At 43.1% G+C, this 17963-nt stretch overlaps 3 protein-coding genes across 3 annotated transcripts in view; all 3 read right to left on the minus strand.

Annotated features, from left to right (window-relative positions):
* LOC116067371 overlaps positions 1–4739 on the minus strand; it is a 5789-nt gene extending 1050 nt beyond the window's left edge. The window contains exons 1-6 of the mRNA XM_031323795.2: positions 4398–4739; positions 3444–3595; positions 2273–2722; positions 1787–2164; positions 840–909; positions 506–674 (exon numbers count right to left, since the gene is read on the minus strand). Coding sequence (XP_031179655.2) covers positions 506–674; positions 840–909; positions 1787–2164; positions 2273–2722; positions 3444–3595; positions 4398–4605 — 1427 coding nt within the window. The 5' untranslated portion in view covers positions 4606–4739. The remainder of the gene's footprint in view (positions 1–505; positions 675–839; positions 910–1786; positions 2165–2272; positions 2723–3443; positions 3596–4397) is intronic.
* The window catches only part of LOC116051164 (phospholipid-transporting ATPase ABCA1-like), a 154072-nt gene that overhangs the window by 36023 nt on the left and 100086 nt on the right, over positions 1–17963 (minus strand). The gene's annotated exons all lie outside the window — the stretch shown is intronic.
* abca4a (ATP-binding cassette, sub-family A (ABC1), member 4a) overlaps positions 1–17963 on the minus strand; it is a 35207-nt gene that overhangs the window by 2382 nt on the left and 14862 nt on the right. Inside the window, exons 7-9 of the mRNA XM_036006586.1 lie at positions 14616–14737; positions 11621–11824; positions 10344–10433 (exon numbers count right to left, since the gene is read on the minus strand). Of these exons, the coding sequence (XP_035862479.1) occupies positions 10344–10433; positions 11621–11824; positions 14616–14737 (416 nt within the window). The remainder of the gene's footprint in view (positions 1–10343; positions 10434–11620; positions 11825–14615; positions 14738–17963) is intronic.

Raw genomic sequence — 17963 nt, forward strand, 5'->3', positions numbered from 1 at the left:
ACCCTACTCTGCTTCTGATTGGCTAAACACGTTTTCTTTTTAAGTGAGAGCTGCCATTGGTTTTGGGGAACTCAAAAATGATAAACCTTCCTGAATTTCTATCCTGATGAAAATTTCTTCACAACCGTGTCTCGGCATGGAGATCCGGCACGGTACCGGAATACTTTAACCCCTGAGTGCCTGTGAGAGATTGAGTGAGTGTGTGTGTGCGATCGTCATCCCTCTCTCCCCATCCCATGCCTCTCCTCGCTCATCCCTTTCTCACTAAATTGGATAGCATAATTTGAGTTTTTTTCTTATACCTGTAAAGTAATGTGTAAAATCTGAAAATCTCAAAATGCGTAGTAATATGTTTTTGTATTTAGTGGGCCGGGCCGACTTACTGACATCCTTAACTCTAACAAAAATGTCAATTACAGAAAAGTCATAAACATTGATTAAGATCCCTTCATATATCAAGTCATTGCTATGATCGTTTTTATAACAGTGCCATGTTTAAACACACCTCTGGATGAATTCAAGTGTGCTTGCAGCTTCTGCCGGATATTGCAAGTTGAAGACATAGTAGGCAGCGAAGACTGCTGCCAATCCATGCAGGAGGTTGCTGTGAGGCCCCATCACACATGCTCCTTCCATGGACATAATCCACGTGTCTGCGCCGCGCAGTATTTCTCCTGAAACCCATTAACAATATGATAACTAAAAGCTGCACAACACACCTAACATGAATTCATTAATGTTCAAGTGGAGAAAGACTTGCACACCTCCACTTGATTATTATCTCCTTTGACCACCCTCCATTAAAGGATTAACTTCTGCAACATAAGGGAAGATTATACCTGGTACAACTAATCGAGGTGTGCTTGGCAGGGTGACAGCTCTCTCGATATCAGCAGCCGTAGCAGAGGGCTGGAGAATAAAAACCATAAGTTAACCATGGGTAAGTTGAGTAAACAACGACAAAGAAAACTTGCCCCAAAAGCTGTCATGTTCTACTCAACACCAAGGGGGAAATCAGCTTAAATTTATGGTGCCAAATGTAGAAACATCTGTACATGGCAAATATTTTTTTTTAAATATGGATGGCAATAAAACAGTGAATTAAAATTATTTTATGAACTACATGGCAGGAAGCAATGGCTAACCCATCAGAGTCTAGCCTGGATCAGACCACCGACTCCGCCCACTTCACTGAGTAGGCTCCATCTCGGGTCTGGATTCCCCATTCAGAGCAACGAATACAGCCAGACCGGAAGAATGTTAGCCCAATGAGTGGTGGGGGTGGATGGGACTAAACGTGATGAACCAATCAGCCGAGGGCCCTTTTTCAAGCAATGTCTGCCTGTGCGCTGACTGCCTCGGAGATCAGAGAATATCCATCGATTGAGGCAGATTTAGTAATAAACAGACGCTTCACTGGAATAACTGCTCTGAAACCAGAACAGTATTCTGCATGGATAACTTATTTAGAAGGGGTGAAGTTTTGGCTGTTCTCCAAACTGGCAATGGGAAAAGTCTTCTTTTGAAAAGGTATCTAAAGCCCTCCCCCTTCGTATGCACTTTGAATGAGACGGGTAGTTTCAGACCGAAGCTAGCGCTTCGGTCTGAAACTCAGGCTAATCAGAGTCTATGGAGTATTATATGGAGAATAACTTGTGCAAAGTGTCCATAGCAAAGGATGTGGCTGGTGACTGATTTCTGGTAATTAACAATTACAAAATAGCAGAACAGAGATGGGAGGAAGGGAATGGTTAATTTATGTATATGCACTGCAAGTTATACTCACATCAGCCGTAAGGAAGATACCATCCCCCTCCTTGAAGTGAGCAAGCAGGCACATGATGGTGCAGATAGCTTTGTTGCCACTCTCTTCATTGTAGGCTTCCAGAACCTTCCCCACTCCTGGTGTCTTCTGCTGTTGGAAGTACTCCATGATGTTCTGACTCCTGTTGTCTATGGCAGCTGGCAGCTTCTCCTGGATAGGAATTCCGGTCAGCTCAGTGAAATGCGAGAACAGGCCCTTCAAGGAGAAGAGAAAGGGCCAGTCGTCCTTCATTTTTGAGATGCTGTGTGGAGGGTCAGCATTGAGATCACAACGCTGGAGAATGTAGGTTCTCTGAAGCCATCTCTGAAGCGCTCCTCTCTCCACGCCTGACATTCCTGCCTATGGGTGGGGTGGGGAGGGGTCAAAAATTGAGATGCATCAATACTCAAAAATAAAATATAAGTTTGTTCCTCAGGATGCCTAGATATTAATTTCCACAATTCCTACCTGGGCATATAGCTGCTGCATCTGAGTCTTCATCTCTTGTAGGGTTTCTTCAGTCTCCCCTGAGGGGAGTTCTTGAGGTGCCCATCGGACACATCCATATTGATCAACAGGACCTCTTCCATTTGTCCTCGCCTGGGGATTGCTGTGCTTATTCTTCCTTAACCGTGCCAATGTGTTGTTTCGGTTGACGTGCTCGATTCTGGTTTTTACTTGCTGGACGAGCGATGCTCCAGCTGTATTTTCATCATCATCCACATCCCCAAAACATGTGGGGTACTTCTGTATTATATCGTTTACAACTTTCAAACAGATCCCTCTATTTGGATTCGCATTGTGCACCCTCATTTGATCAACAAGCTCTCTGACCATCGCTCTTCTGGCAGCAGGATTTGGTCTAGTAGAATTTGCGATGGCTGACTGGATCTCTGACGTCATCTTCTCCCAGTTAACCTTCAAGGATGCAAACAGAAAATGGTGAAAAAAGAGAGAAGGATACAAGGATATAAGCTTTTAAGGGTGCATTTATAGTCAATTTCAGCATCAGACTCAAAGGAAGCAGTGATAAGAAATCTAAGACATCTAAGAGGCCTGTCTGTAGCCAGTTGTAGAGAGTTCCACTCTCTCTCGCGCGCGCTTCCCATGTAGGCTAGGCATACGTCACCAACTTTATACCTCGCTGTGTAAGCAGGTTGAGTTGCAGTCCATCTGGAATAAATGTAATATTTAATATTTCGTGATATGGGGGAAATGGGCCTACGTGAAGCATTAATGTGCACAAAAGCATACCTAGGAGAGTTGTTCATATGTTCCTTACGGCCCCAGCATCCTACACGAACGCACCAAGGGATTCCAGATCATAGACAGGCTTCTCGCTGCATCACTTTGAAAATGAAAACGAGGCTGAAGTTAACATGGCCGCGGCGTGAATAAGGCGAATCGGTCCAACAAAGTGGAATTCACCGAAGACAGTGGCTGATGTTTACATCATACCAATAATGTACAAAACGTAGCCTACCCAGCCCATTCTATTCCATTTATTATTGTTTTTATTTTTAACGTGTCCAATCTTATAACAAAATCTGAGCAAAAACATCTTGCCATCGGTGCATCCCTAACGAGTAAAATAGAAATATATTTTAGGAATCGCCAAGGACTGACCCCCTCGGCCCACCTTAAAATGTACAGGCCATGGTGTGCGTGGAGAGGGCAGAGCTATTGGGTTGGACATTCGGGGTGTCTCAGGGGAGGAGAGTTGTGGACTTCCCACGGGGGACAGGGTTGAGGAGAGTTGTGGAGAGCCAGGAGACAGGGCTGAGAAGGGACCTGAAAAAATATTTACCATTAGACCCCTATGATCCAGACATACTATGGTATATTTAAACACCCATCATATTTTCTATAAAACTAAACAACTGTAGAAAGCCAACTGACAGCCAAGGTCACATCATGTGACGCTTCAAAAAACAAAAAAAAGGTGATTGGTGACCAGGTGGGAATTCCATTTGGCCATCGATGTTGCAACTTTCAGGGCACAAAACGAAAGTGGATTTCACAATCTGCCAAACACATCAGTTAATACATCACGCCACAATCATATCGTATAAAAAAATCACACCATCACCACAATCATATTGGAATACTTACACAATCCTAAATTCAAAGAACACATTAAGCTATATAACACAAAGCAGACTCAGGGCATAGTTCATGAAATAGGCTAGTAAGGCTACATAATCAATTCATTTTTACCGGCTATGATGGGGTGGCTATGGCGGAGAGGCTATGATGGTGGAGCAATGATGGGAGTGGCACCATAAAAGTAGTCTCCAGATCGCATAGTTAAGAGATTAGGGGTGCGTTCATAAATTATCTCTGTGCGCAGTTTCCGAACCGTCAAGAGTGTAGCAGAGCATGCTCGGAGTGAATTTACGAACACACCCTAGGTTTACGAGTTCAACTGTGAACATTCTGATGTGTAGCCTAATATACATAGAATTAAAAACAGTTAAATCATTAAAGAGGACGAAGGATAAAAGTGCCTTGTGTCCTGATAGACACACCATGCAGACGACCACCCCCATCCCAGAACCGCCCGTAGAACCCGTACCACCCAACCTACGGTTACCTTGAGATGAAAAGGCACGGAGGAGCTTTCTAGACTGGACCACACGGAGAAAGGGCAGAAGATTCTCTTCACTTAGAAGGCTCATGTCCTCCTTGTTCTCCACACCAAGTTCCTCCAGACCTGCCATCAAGGTAGTTAGTGTGTCTGCGGGGAGGTCCGGAAGGACTGCCAAGACAGCCCTCCTGAGCTCCTCCTGTGCTGCAGCCATGTCTCTGCAAAGGAGTGATGGAGACAGATCATTGTAATGTCACACATTGTGTAGGCTGGCAAAGGATAATAATCCAGTAGATCATCATGCCTCATGCAAACAAACTGCTCTTGGGGTGTCCCCAAAACACTATAGACCCCAATGTCCCTCAACTTAACAAAACAATATTTTTCTGAGACAAAGGACACCGAGCCATGGTGCACAATGACCAGCTCTATCTTGCCAACCTCCAACTCTTCTTCAGTTTTCCCCAGCAAAATAAACATGCCCTTTTTGTATGATGTGCCCTTCACCGTCACTGTGTGAGATGCTACTGTATCTTTAGATTCAAAATGCAAACCAACAACAGCCGCTCGGATTTTGTCGCTGTAGTCATTTACATAGAATGTCATCTCTTTATCCAGTAACACACTCGGCTGAAACATTTCACCTGCACTCAAGTATGCCTGGAAGAGCTGGTGTCTCTCTGCGACTGTCTTGCAGATGTTCTTGAAATTATGTAACTTTCTAGCACATCTTTTGAAGAATGTGTGCTTACTCTCAAACCTGAGAGTCCAAAGGCGAATTAGGGGACCAAAGTGGGTAATGAGCTCTGGATAATGAAGTAAATAGTGGTGTTTAGGCTTTAGGGGCTCATTTGGAAAGAGCTGCCTTCGAAAGTAGATATACTCCTCGATAAGTATTTTAAGATAAGCAACCTGATCTGTAGAGATTGCTGGTGCACAAATGAGCTCTACAATTTCTCTGAGTTGCAGCACAAGTTGCCAGGCAGCATTCTCGCATGGATTCCTAATCCTATCTCCTATCAGGAGAGGGAGCAAACGCAGGAAGCACCAGTTCTGAACTGCATGTCCACTAAGTCTTCTGCTACCTGGTGAAACATCGGCTGGTTTGTCCTGGGCATCATTTCCCTGATAGTTGAACTGATCTTTGCACCTGTTGAGTTGTGTATAGCTGAAATGTTTCTCCTCAACTAGATGACCAATCAACAAACTAAGGTCACAGGAAACAATGCCTTCAAACAGGTCATGGCCAAGACATGGGGGTAATCCAGGCTGGCAAACATGAAAGAAAGACAGTTGGTTAAAAGGAGAGTCTGATTTGATACCACATTCAGAATTTGTACCACTGTTTTCTAATTCTTGTAGATGATTCAGAAAAGACTGTTCTGTGCGCTTGTTGCCACATAATAATGGAGAACTCTCAAAACTTGATCTTTTTATATCACAATACCTGCAGAAGTAATGGCTCACACTAAAGTTCTCAACAAATCCGCCAATACTGTGAGACCCTAAATTGTCACCCGAAATAGCACACAGTCGACCTCTGACAATTTGGCCATTATTTATCTCGATGCCAGTCTCCTCAAGAGCTTTCAGGTCTTTAATGAGGGGCTCAAATACCTTGTCCATCCCAAAATATTTGAAGTCCTGCTCCTTACACAAGAGAACAAGCTGCATTTGATCTATGGATGATCTGTTATGAGGCAAAATATCTGTTAGAGTGAGATAAACTGCTAGAATCTTGTGTTTCTTTTTAGAAGAACCAAGTGGATTAACCACTTCAAATGCATCCTGATAAAGTATAAGACCAAGAGAAGATGGCTCCGCTTTAAATAACGGGTTGCACTGAGCTCCCTTCCCATCATTTACATCCTGGAAAATACCCTCTGATGATGGTTGGGAACGTGTTGCTGCATACTGTTCCTGCATGGACTTGCTTTTAAAAAGTGCAGCCAATGTTTCTTTAATAGGCACATACTGGGCAAACGATTCCTTACCTTTCTCATTGATACCTAATAACTGAGGCACCGGCTCAACATAATTAAAATGTTTTTTAAAAGCTGTCTTTCTTTTCTGGTCTGTGCTCAAAGGCCCACTGTTACAGGCTGTGAGGAGATCGTCTTTTCTCATTTCATCCATAATGTTACTAATTGTGGCCTCTGGGATTCCAAGGACAGTTAGTTTCTCACTCAAGGTATTAAGCAGATTTGTCAGACTGACATCGTGGACATCTTGATATCCCTCAATAATAGTTTGTATTGTAGTAGCCGGCAATAGTAGTTTAGCCTGAAGTTTTAGATAGAAAAGTGTGATATTCTGAAGAAAGAGGGATTCATCAACTGCAACAGGCACTTCTTGCTCATCATCAGAATAATTAACGTTAGATGGTTCACACTGACTCACTGATTCACTGACAACAGGTCTTCCGACATTAGAGGGGTTTTCTACGTGTTCAACACTGTCATTGCGGTGCTTCTTAGAAAGATGGGATGCAAAACTCGACAAAACAGAGAACCTTCTATCACATCCTCTAAATGGGCATTCAATGTGTAATCCTTCACGCAAATGTGACCTCAAGTGACAAACTAGTAAAGATGATGTTTCACACCTTACTGCACAAAAGTCACATTGTATAGGAGTACATGGTCGCTGACTATTCCTCAAAGGCACATCTGCTTTGTGGTCTCTGTACATGTGAGCTTTAAGAACAGGAATTTTAACATACTGTCTGGAGCATTCAGGCACACCACACTGATATCTGTAATTAGCACTATTACTATGCAGCTTAATGTGCTGAGTAAACTCACAAACTCTATTAAATTCCTTTCCACACGTGCTAAACTTGCACAGAAACATGACTGTTGCTGTGTGAAACTCGCTAGCAGCTAGCTAGTTGGCTGCTGGTTGAGCTCACCCTCACAACACGTGGTGGGTGTCTGAAAACGTTCAGCAAAACGGACAAAAAACAAGATAGAAATATATAAGATAATGTTATAAAATCTATTCTTGATTTAAAAGTTATAAGAAGATAGCAAACATACAAGCTACCTTTTAAACTAACAGCTAACTAGCTAACCAACTAACACTGACAGGAGAGCTAGCTAGTTGGCTGCTGGTTGAACTCACCCTCACAACACGTGGTGGGTGTCTGAAAATGTTCGCCAAAACGGACAAAAAAACAAGATAGAAATAAATAGGATAAGGTTATAAAATCTATTCTTGATATAGGCTTTCAAAATTATAAGATGATAGCAAACATACAAGCTAGCTACAGTTTTTAAACTTCTTGTTGAATGTTTGCTTCGTCCCAGAATGTTCGTTTAGAATTAACCGCTTAAAAATTCAAACTTCAGACCGCAGCGATCCCATGATGCAACGCGGTGGCTGTAAAACCAGTGTAAACTCCGCTTGTACAGTGAAGTTACAATAATAATACAGGACTGTCCATAAATTTCCCATGATGCATTGCCACTTACAGTAAAAACACAAATACAATACATTGTTGTAAGATTTACTGTAGAAATTACATCAATTGCTAACAGTGTATCATTTATGATATTTGCGTATAGGGACCAGTTAATGTTACCTGCCGGTCACATGGTCTCTAAACAGTCCGCCCACAGTGAACGGTCACATGGTCTCTAAACAGTCCGCTCCAAAATGTTCTCACACTCATCTCGTAAAATATGGACGCTTGGTCAGGTGCCTTTGTCGTTCTTATTGACGCTAAAAGTCTCCTTTAGCGCTTTAAGTAAACGCGCTTGGTCGGGACTATTGCCGTCCCTTTTGACGCAGTTATGTTAAGGAAAAGGTCGTGGGTGGGCTTACAGTTCTGTGACATGCGGGAACAAAGGGACGGTTAGGTTTAGGAAAGGGTCGTGGGTGGGCGTACGGTTCTGTGACACGCGGGAGGAAAGAAAAAAGCGACTATAGCAAGCGTGAAGAGCGGGACGTGAACCCCGCTCTCCTGGGTGAAAGTCCTGTGTTTGTTTGATCCGTCCACCCCCCCAACCAACCCCCTTATGCGGAAATTCGCCCTTACATACTACTCGTTAAATCCTATCTAACTGCTGCTCTCCCCGGTGCGTTACACAAACATGCTGAAAGTCGCCTTTTTTGTCGCATCAGACGCTGACAGCCACTGTCCAAACGTCCTTATTTTATGAGTTCGGAATGAGAACGGGTTGTCCGCTCACAGTGAACGGTCACATGGTCTCTAAACAGTCCTCTCACGGTGAACGGTCACATGGTCTCTAAACAGTCCTCTCATGGTGAACGGTCACATGGTCTCTAAACAGTCCTCTCACGGTGAACGGTCACATGGTCTCTAAACAGTCCTCTCACGGTGAACGGTCACATGGTCTCTAAACAGTCCGCTCACGGTGAAGTCCTGCACGGATCAACAGCTGGCGGCTGCTCGCTCTGCCTCCACGCTGCTGCGGTTCAGTGGCTAACGAGCGAGCTAACTGCTAACAGACACCGCTGCGACCAACAACCAATACACATTCTGTCATTATATATGTCATTTATAAAAGGTTTCTAGTGTCAATTAATTGGCCGTGCAGTGGCTGCTTGATCTTTTTCCATGATGAACATAGAACACTGCTACGTCAGAGCGGCCAAAGCCTCAAACAGCTTCCCCGGACTTTCTGACCAGCGTCCTTGACCGGGCGGCCAGAGCTTCTTTGCAGCTCAAGTCGGCGGCGGTGTGGACGTACAGTGAGAGACGCCAAGAGACTCTAAGAGACTCTGAGAGACTCTGAGAGACTCTGAGAGACACTGAGAGACGCTGAGAGACTCTACCGGCCCAGTGAACCCAGTCTATCCTAACTGTACGTACACACCGCGGCCGACTTGAGCTTCAAAGGTACAGGAAGTCATTTATTTTCAATGGAAGCTGCTTCTCTCAGCTGCAAGGAGCAGCAAATCTGTCGGCGTCACGTTTTGAGCGACCAGAGTGTCAGAAAGTAGAAAGTAGGTCAACTTTATGGTAATGAGCTATTAGGCGATTCAGCGGCAAACGACCAGCAACCAATCAGAACATAGAAGTCCTCCGCACTGGCTGATTCCAGAGAAACATACGATGTAAACTTTGGTTCCTACCAAAACATTAGTTCCGAGAAAATGGATTAAAACCCGTTGACGCCGCTCCCCGGGGTTCTTTCTTTGTCTCTTTTTTTTGAGAGAGGGGGGGGAGGTCATTCTTTCTTTTAGCGTTTTTCCCTTCAGAGAAACTCAGTGTTAAACCTGCGAGGGGAGTCTGAGAGCCAGAGCGAGGCTTACACGTTCCCTCCGAACAACAGCGCTCTGAATAACAGTTAGAGGAGTAATATTGGTACTCCTCCCCCCCATCTATTGACACTTACACGCTGAGGGAGAATGCTGCCACGTCAGAGCGGCCAAAGCGTCAAAAACGTCCCCGTACTTTTTGACAAGCGTCCTTGACAGGGCGGCCAGAGCTTCTTTTGTAGCTCAAGTTGACGGCAGTGTGTACGTACAGTGAGACGCTGAGGGACTCTGAGAGACTCTGAGAGACTCTGAGAGACTCTGAGAGACTCTGAGAGACGCTGAGAGACTCCGAGAGACTCTGAGAGACGCTGAGAGACTCCGAGAGACTCCGAGAGACTCCGAGAGACTCTGAGAGACGCTGAGAGACTCTGAGAGACTCTGAGAGACTCTGAGAGACTCTGAGAGACTCTGAGAGACTCTGAGAGACTCTACCGGCCTGGTGAAGCCCGTCTATCCTGAGAGGAGAGTTTAAACCAGCGGTCGCTGCATGGACTGTAGAAGTGAAGCCCTAACTATAGTATATTATTATACTATTATACTTTATTCTTGAAATATTCCTAAATGTTTTTCTTTTAAATCCGACTTTCATAATATTCAAAGTTTTTTAAACTAAAAAAGTTTTGGAAACATCATGAAGTTGTTGTTTTTTTGGCTGTGGTTTCTTACCTCGACCATCAGCGAACCCAGACTGTCCAGGAGGTTGTTGGTCGCCCTGGCAACCAGCTTGACGGCCTCGGGGGCGGACGTCACGTCCCTCTGAGAGACACGGAGACACATTTCAGACTCCAGCTACAGTTCAAAGGATTTAGTAAAACAGGAAGAATATGAACAGATAAATACAATGTGAGATGTTGTGGGGTTTCTTAAATACTCTGAAAATGCACAGAGTTTGGTTGGTGTCAGGTATATGTATGTAGAGCAGTAAAAGGTACAAGACGTCCCACTTAAATACATTCAAATTACAGTTTGGTTGGTGACAGATACATGTTAAAAAGGACAAGATGTCCCTCTTAAATACTCTGAAATGTGCACAGAGTTTGGTTGGTGACTGTCAGATAAACAGAAGTGGATCCTCCTTCTTTAACTTTGCTGAAACTATAAACTTTAGGATTTTAAGGATTTCTCTCTCTGTTGCCGTAGAAACGACACAGAGGACAGTTTCAGTTTCAAACCGTCAGTCAGCGGCTCGTAGATTTCTGCAGACTAAAGAAACGCTGCTCTCTGGAGACAAACACGTCTCCGGGCTACGAAATCTGAGACTGTAGAGCAGGGGTGTCAAACTCAACTTCCCAGAGGGCCACACTGCAACAAGAGAATCACATCAAGAGCCAGACGTGTAGAGTTTATTGATATGCTTTTATTTAATCCAAAAAGTTAAATATCTTTGACTGTATTATTGCATGTCTCATACAGTCTTCTCACTCACAGTTTGTTTGACATAAAGTCCTAAAAAAGTCAGCCAAAATGTTCTTAGCTCTCATAGAAGAAAGTGCCCAAAAATTAAAAGCGACAAAAACTATGTGGGCCAAAATGTATTATAAACCAAAATTGATATGCGGGCCGGATCAAAATCTGCGAGGGGACGGATTTGGCCCACGGGCCTTGAGTTTGACACATGTGGTGTAGAGTGACAGGCTGAGACACACACACACACACACACACACACACACACACACACACACACACACACACACACACACACACACACACACACACACACATACACACACAGATGCACACACAGACACACACACACACACACACACACACAGATGCACACACAGACACACACACACACACACACACACACACACACACACACAGACACACACACAAACACACAGATGCACACACACACACACACACACACACACACACACAGACACACACACACACACACACACACACACACACACACAGACAGACACACACACACTCGGTACCTTGATGGGTTTCAGGAAGTCCAGGTTGTTGAGGAAGATCTCCTCAGCGTGGTCCAGCCAGCTGGCCGGCTCCTCACAGATCACTTTCTCTACCTGCCAGGACGCCCAAGGGTCCGAGATCGTCACAAAGTCCTTCACGGCATGCTTGCTGCCCTTCCTGGGACACATGTCCCTCAGGTGGACGCCGAAACCCTTCAGGAGCACCTGGGACGGACGGAGAGAGACCAGGTCAAAGGTCACGTTCATTATCATCCATCTGCTGTTAACTCTTGTTCTTCATTCTGTGTTCCAGTTCCTGATCTCTTCTCTCATATCTCAGTCAGAGCGTTTACAGTTCATTATATTTGGGTTCAGGCAATTCTCTGGTTTCTCAAATGCTACGTAAAGGCAATGAGTCTGTGACCTTATAGGACAATCATCTGCCTGTTATTAGAGTTTAGATTCTCTGGCCGAGCCCAACCCGAGCCCGGCCCGACCAGTTATTCCCCGCCACTATCCTCGGGCCGGGCCGGGCCCTTGATCAAGCATTTGTGTTTTTTTAGTCATTACTTTATTAGCCTAATTGGGTGGGTAGAAAGAAATAGTATCTACATAGGCTATATTTAGGCCAAAGTAACAAATGTGTCCAAAAAGTTACACAAGTTGGACTACAGTTACAAAATGCAACACGTGTCATGCGCGGAGTCTCCTCCTCTCACACACATCACACTGGGGCTGCTGGGCTGTATGGTGTAGCCAGGGTGGGAAATTAGCACCCGCCACCAGCCAATGGCGGGTACTTTTTCAAAGTGGTGGGTGACTTTGCCTTGTATACCAGCCACAGTGGCGGGTGGATTGTAAAACATTCCTTGTAACGGACTGGACAGCTTTTGTCAAAGAATGCTGCTGCTAAGTAACAATGCACAATGCTTATAGGAGTCGCGTTATGTTACTGCTTATGAATGCCTAACATTTCCGGATTTTCCTGCTTCATAATAAAAACATTCAAATACCAAAATAACGGAGGACTTTTATTGTGAAGAACTTATGGGAAATGAAACCGTTCACAGCCAGGGCTTTGACCACGCATATTTCTGTCAACTCCAGACTTTTGTCAAGTAGTTTTCAGCGATCGTCCGTGACACCATGTAGCTGAGCTGAGGTACGGACGAAACGAAAATTATCGGTTAAAAACATGTGGCGACATATCCCCGGTGTTAAGAGGCCCACCGTGGAGTCAGCATTAGCTATGAATGTACAAACTGTTGATGGCGAAGTAAAGAAAAAGAGAAGGTAGCCTACTTTTCGAAGAAGCGGCGCATTGACAAAACGTACAGCGAAAGACCGTGCAAAACATTTCAGACCATCCTGCCAATCTGTATTAAACATCAATGTACGCTCGAACGATTTTTCAGTCGCTGAAAGCTGCTGCTGTTTTAATCCTGTCGGCTCTCTGCTGCTCAGTTCCACACCCACCCACACACACACACACACACACCAACACACCCACACCCAGACACACGGAGATGAGACGTCCACGATGACCTAAATTGAGGACAGCTATGCTCGTTATTGTAAGTGCAATGATAAGTTAAAGTCCAATAAGTACTTTATCAAACCGTATGAATGTGTGTCCCAGGCCAGGTTAGGAAATTATCTAACGATGTAAAGATCAACAAGCCACTGACAGAAATGTTAAAATTTGTTTCATTCAATAAATTATTATTTGTCTTAAATCCACCAGCCATTTTCATATTATACCAACATTTACAGCATCCTGAGCCTTTTTGGTAAGGTTACTAGGAAAACTCAGCCCAGAGTAATTTTATTCTCCCCAAAATAAGTTTCCTTTTTATTTTTAAGGAACTATACAAAAAAGCAACTTTCACTGTCTCTCGCAACTTCATTGCAACAAAAACACAAATCGCAACTTTTATCGCAATTTTTTTTACAAAAGCTCCCGCAAATATCAAGCATTTTGGGCCGCAACAATCTCAAAAAAAGGCTGCGAAATCCTGGACTGACTGTTAAATGCTATGTTACTGAGAGATGAGTCAATATTCTTTTTGTTCATTAAACATGTAGGCCTACAATTACTGTAGAATATGACCAAACTGACCAAACACAATTTTACCATGGTCTCGCAGGCTTTTTTTCACATCACTTTTTATTTGCCTACATTAATAAAATATGTATTAATAATAAAAAATTAAGCTATTGAAGCAATTAAAAATATGCTAGTGCACTTTTTTATAAATTTGAATTCCGGAAAAAGTGGCTGGTAAAAAATATAAGTGGCTGGTAAATTGAGCATCCACCAGCCGCAGTGGCTGGTGGGCAATAAAGTTAATTTCCCACCCTGGGTGTAGCTTAAGTGCAACATGGAGCTTGAGGATGTAAAGAAAAAAAAAAGAAAAACAGGAGAATTACCTTTGAGCAAGTTTTGGAGGAAAGTTGGAGGTATGGAACCATTTTAAACAAGTCGTGGGCAGTGACAACATGTGTGTCAGCTTTGTCGAGTGCATTAGGCTAAGTGCAGCACGCTGCTCGCCTATGACAGCAAATAAAACGGGGACTTGGATGATGAACAGACACATGAAGCAGGCTCGCCGTGGCAGAAAAGATGATAGTCAGCCTTCAACGTCCTCTTTTGTTATTTCTCCAAGCATGAGGGCGAAGCAAGCCCTCAAAGAGAAATGAGTTGAGTTCAAACAACTCTGAATTGTAGTTGAGAACGTCAGTTATAACGGCCCACGGATTAAAAAAGTGTCGGGTTGAAATCAGGCTCGGACTCATAATTCCAGTTAATGTGTGGCGGGCCGGGCCAGTCTCGGACAAAACGTGCACAGGCTCGGGTTGGGTCGGGCTTGACTTTTTTGGCCAGATCTAAGCTCTACCTGTTATTAAGCAAAAATGTATAATATATATATATATATATATATATATATATATATATAATAAATGAAACCCAATTAACCAAACTGAGCGTGTTCAGACAGACAGACGGCGTGCTGACCTTCTCCAGGTCGACGTCGGCGTCTATGATCAGCGGGACGTCGTTTTGAAAGAGTAGTTCAGTGTTTCTCAGGAACGTGGACAGAGTCTCGCCGTCCCTCAGGAAGTCCTTCAACTTGAATCCTGAAGAACAGAAAGAAGATTAAAGTTTCTCTTTAGAGAAAACAAACGTCTGAGAAAGCTCAGAGAAATCTTTATCACCTCAGAATATTATCGCTGTTCTGATACAAAAACAACCGTTTAACATGCAAATTAATGCCATGAAAAAAACATCCTCTGTGTGTGTGTGTGTGTGTGTGTGTGTGTGTGTGTGTGTGTGTGTTTGTGTGAAGGTTATAATCATTAACGAAAACGAACGAAATAACGAAAACTAGGTGGGAAAAAACATTGTTGTTAACTGAAATAAAAAAAGAAAACGAGGCATTACAAAAAAACGATAACAAACTAAAACTGTAATGTCTGTTTGCAAAACTAACTAAAATAAAATAAAATTATTGAGTAAATGTCCTTAGTCTTCGTCTTTGTTGATGTCTTTCATAGAGCAAATAACGTTATATCTTTCCGACCATGACATTTCCCATATATATATATGTATAGTTTCCGACTGGGAACCCAGAAATTCCGACATTCCACGATGAACACAACATGTCCGTGCCCCTCGCCTGGCATCATGGCGGTACCGAAAGTCAAAAGAAAGTGGCAGAGTCCTATTTGATTAAGACTGTGTCAGATAAAAGCAAGTGCCTCGCAGTGGAAAATTGTAAAATATGTGGACAATTTATTACAGTTTTTTACAGTTGCTAGGACGCATTTCTCAATACTTGGGTCACTTTTTCAAAACTCTTCACACAATGAGCACAACAGAAGTATAAGTGGGCTAAACTGTGGATCAGTTATCATTTCTTTGGCACAAAATGCATTCAGAGATGACATCTTTCAAATGACATTCATTCTTTTCTCACTTCAACACAACAACCGCCAAAACTCTGTGTACCTACAGGCCAATATACACATGCTAACATACTGTTTTCAAAACTGTTAAACTTAAGTTCAAAACAATAACACAATGAAAAACTGAATAAGACAGCAATTTGCTACATTTCTACAGTAATATTGTAATGAAATATATTTTGAATCGAAAAATGAAATGCTATGAAAACAATTGGACAATTGGAGCAACCACAGCTGATTCTCATTATGGCTGAACACCTACACAGGTGTTACTCTTTCAATTTCATTAGAAAAGGACACAACCTCAGAATAGTTCTGTATTGAGACGTAAACATGGACCCAGCCAGAGATGGAGAAGTGGCTGAAATACGCGTGGTGGAAGAAGAAGAGGAAGATCAAGAGCTGTAGTCTCAGATGAGATTAGAGCTACTGTAATTGATCATGTAATCAATCATGGTCTCTCAATGAGAGAGGCTGGTGAGAGAGTGCAGCCAAATCTGCAATGCTCAACAGTGGCATGTATTGTTAGTTTTCCGGCAAACCAACAGGTAACTTGTATTCTGCATGGCATCTGACTGAGCTGCACATTACAGAAGTAAATAGAGCAAAGCCTGCAAACCAACTTGTGTGTAATTGCTTTTGCTTTTCTGCTTAGGACTCAACGGCTACCTCACACAGGTGGGAGACGTAGGATGTGCCATTGTTGATATGGTCATCAGAAACAACATAAAACTCACTGAGATTCTCGATAGAGTCTTGGCAGACGTTACTTTTGAAAATATTCACAGTGTAAGCATAACAACTATTTCTAGAGTCCTGAAAAACCATCAGGTCAGGATGAAGCAGTTGTTTACTGTGCCTTTTGAGATGAACTCTGAACATGTCAAGCAACTCAGGAACCAATATGTCCAGGTAAGATCACAATACTGTAAAATACACAACAGTTTTTGAACAAAACCAAACACACACAAAGACATACATTTTAGGTAATGTATACTGCTGCAATAGCCTAACTCTTATGTTGCCTTGTGGATTTATTTTAGAGAGTCATGGAGATTGAAGGCAGGCAAACACCCCACATTGTCATCTTTGTGGATGAGGCAGGTTTCAACTCGGCCAAAACACGGCGACGAGGAAGGAATGTGATTGGGAAGAGAGCCACAGTGGATGTCCCGGGCCAGAGGGGTGCCAACATCACAATGTGCGCAGCAATATCCACTGATGGACTGCTGCTACGAAAACCACTAATTGGGCCATACATCACTGAGCGTCTCCTTGCATTCCTGCATGATCTCTATGAAAGGGTTGTGCTAGTTGAGGAAAGGGATGCAGAGAGAAGAAATCAGCCAACATGTATAATTGTATGGGACAATGTGGCATTTCACCACTGCAGTGCAGTCACCGAGTGGTTTGCAGCCCATCCCAGAATGGTGTCACTTTTCCTCCCACCTTACTCTCCATTCGTCAACCCCATACCATGTGGATGGTGGTCATAAACATAATCGAATGTCCCTCCTGGAAGCAATGAATGCTGGGTGCCTGGACATATCAGCAGAAGATTGCCAGGGATGGATCAGGCATGCCAGAAGGTTCTGTCCTAGGTGTATTGTCCTAGATGTTATAAGATGTGATGTGGATGAGAACCTGTGGCCAAATGCAGAAGACCGAGTGGACTAGCATTCCTATTGTATCTGTATCAGTGGATGGTGTGTATACAAATTCTTGTATTTTGGAATTACTCAGTGCAAATAAAAGACATACAATATATTGAAGCGTACTGCATCATGTCTGATTCATTCCAGTAATATATATTACAGTGAATTCTAAACAGTAGAGAGGTGTCCTTGTTTTACATAAGAACACATTGTATAATGATACCTGTTGTTAGTGTATTTTAGGTCATTGTTTTGTGGGTGACAAAGTGTGTTTGTTGGCTGTCAACCTTTGTTAGTGTTATGGGAGAAGGAGTTGATTTGAGACATTATTTGGTAGTGTTAGTGCATTTTGAATGAGAAATGAACTGCTGTGCCGAGCTGAAAGTTGGTTAAGAGAACTGTGTTGAGAGTTTTGAAAAAGTGACCTAAGTATTGAGAAATGTATCCTAGCGACTGTAAAAAACTGTAAAGGGAAAAATTCCACGAATTTGAAAGTACATTTGAGAAGCGCACACAAGCTAGGAGGCTAACCTAGCTTACCTTAACAAGGTAAAGGAGAACGCAAAACCCCTTTCCCCAAAACAGAAGCTAACCCCGGTACAGGGCATGGATGTATGGGTAAAATACACACATACACATATGTGTTGTAGAGTTACAAATTACTTGTCAGTTACAAGTCCTGTATTCAACATCTTCCTTAAGTAATAGTACAAAAGTATTATCAAAATATACTTAAAGTACCA

Source organism: Sander lucioperca, chromosome 1 (assembly GCF_008315115.2).
Source record: "Sander lucioperca isolate FBNREF2018 chromosome 1, SLUC_FBN_1.2, whole genome shotgun sequence".
NCBI classification, from domain to species: domain Eukaryota; kingdom Metazoa; phylum Chordata; class Actinopteri; order Perciformes; family Percidae; genus Sander; species Sander lucioperca.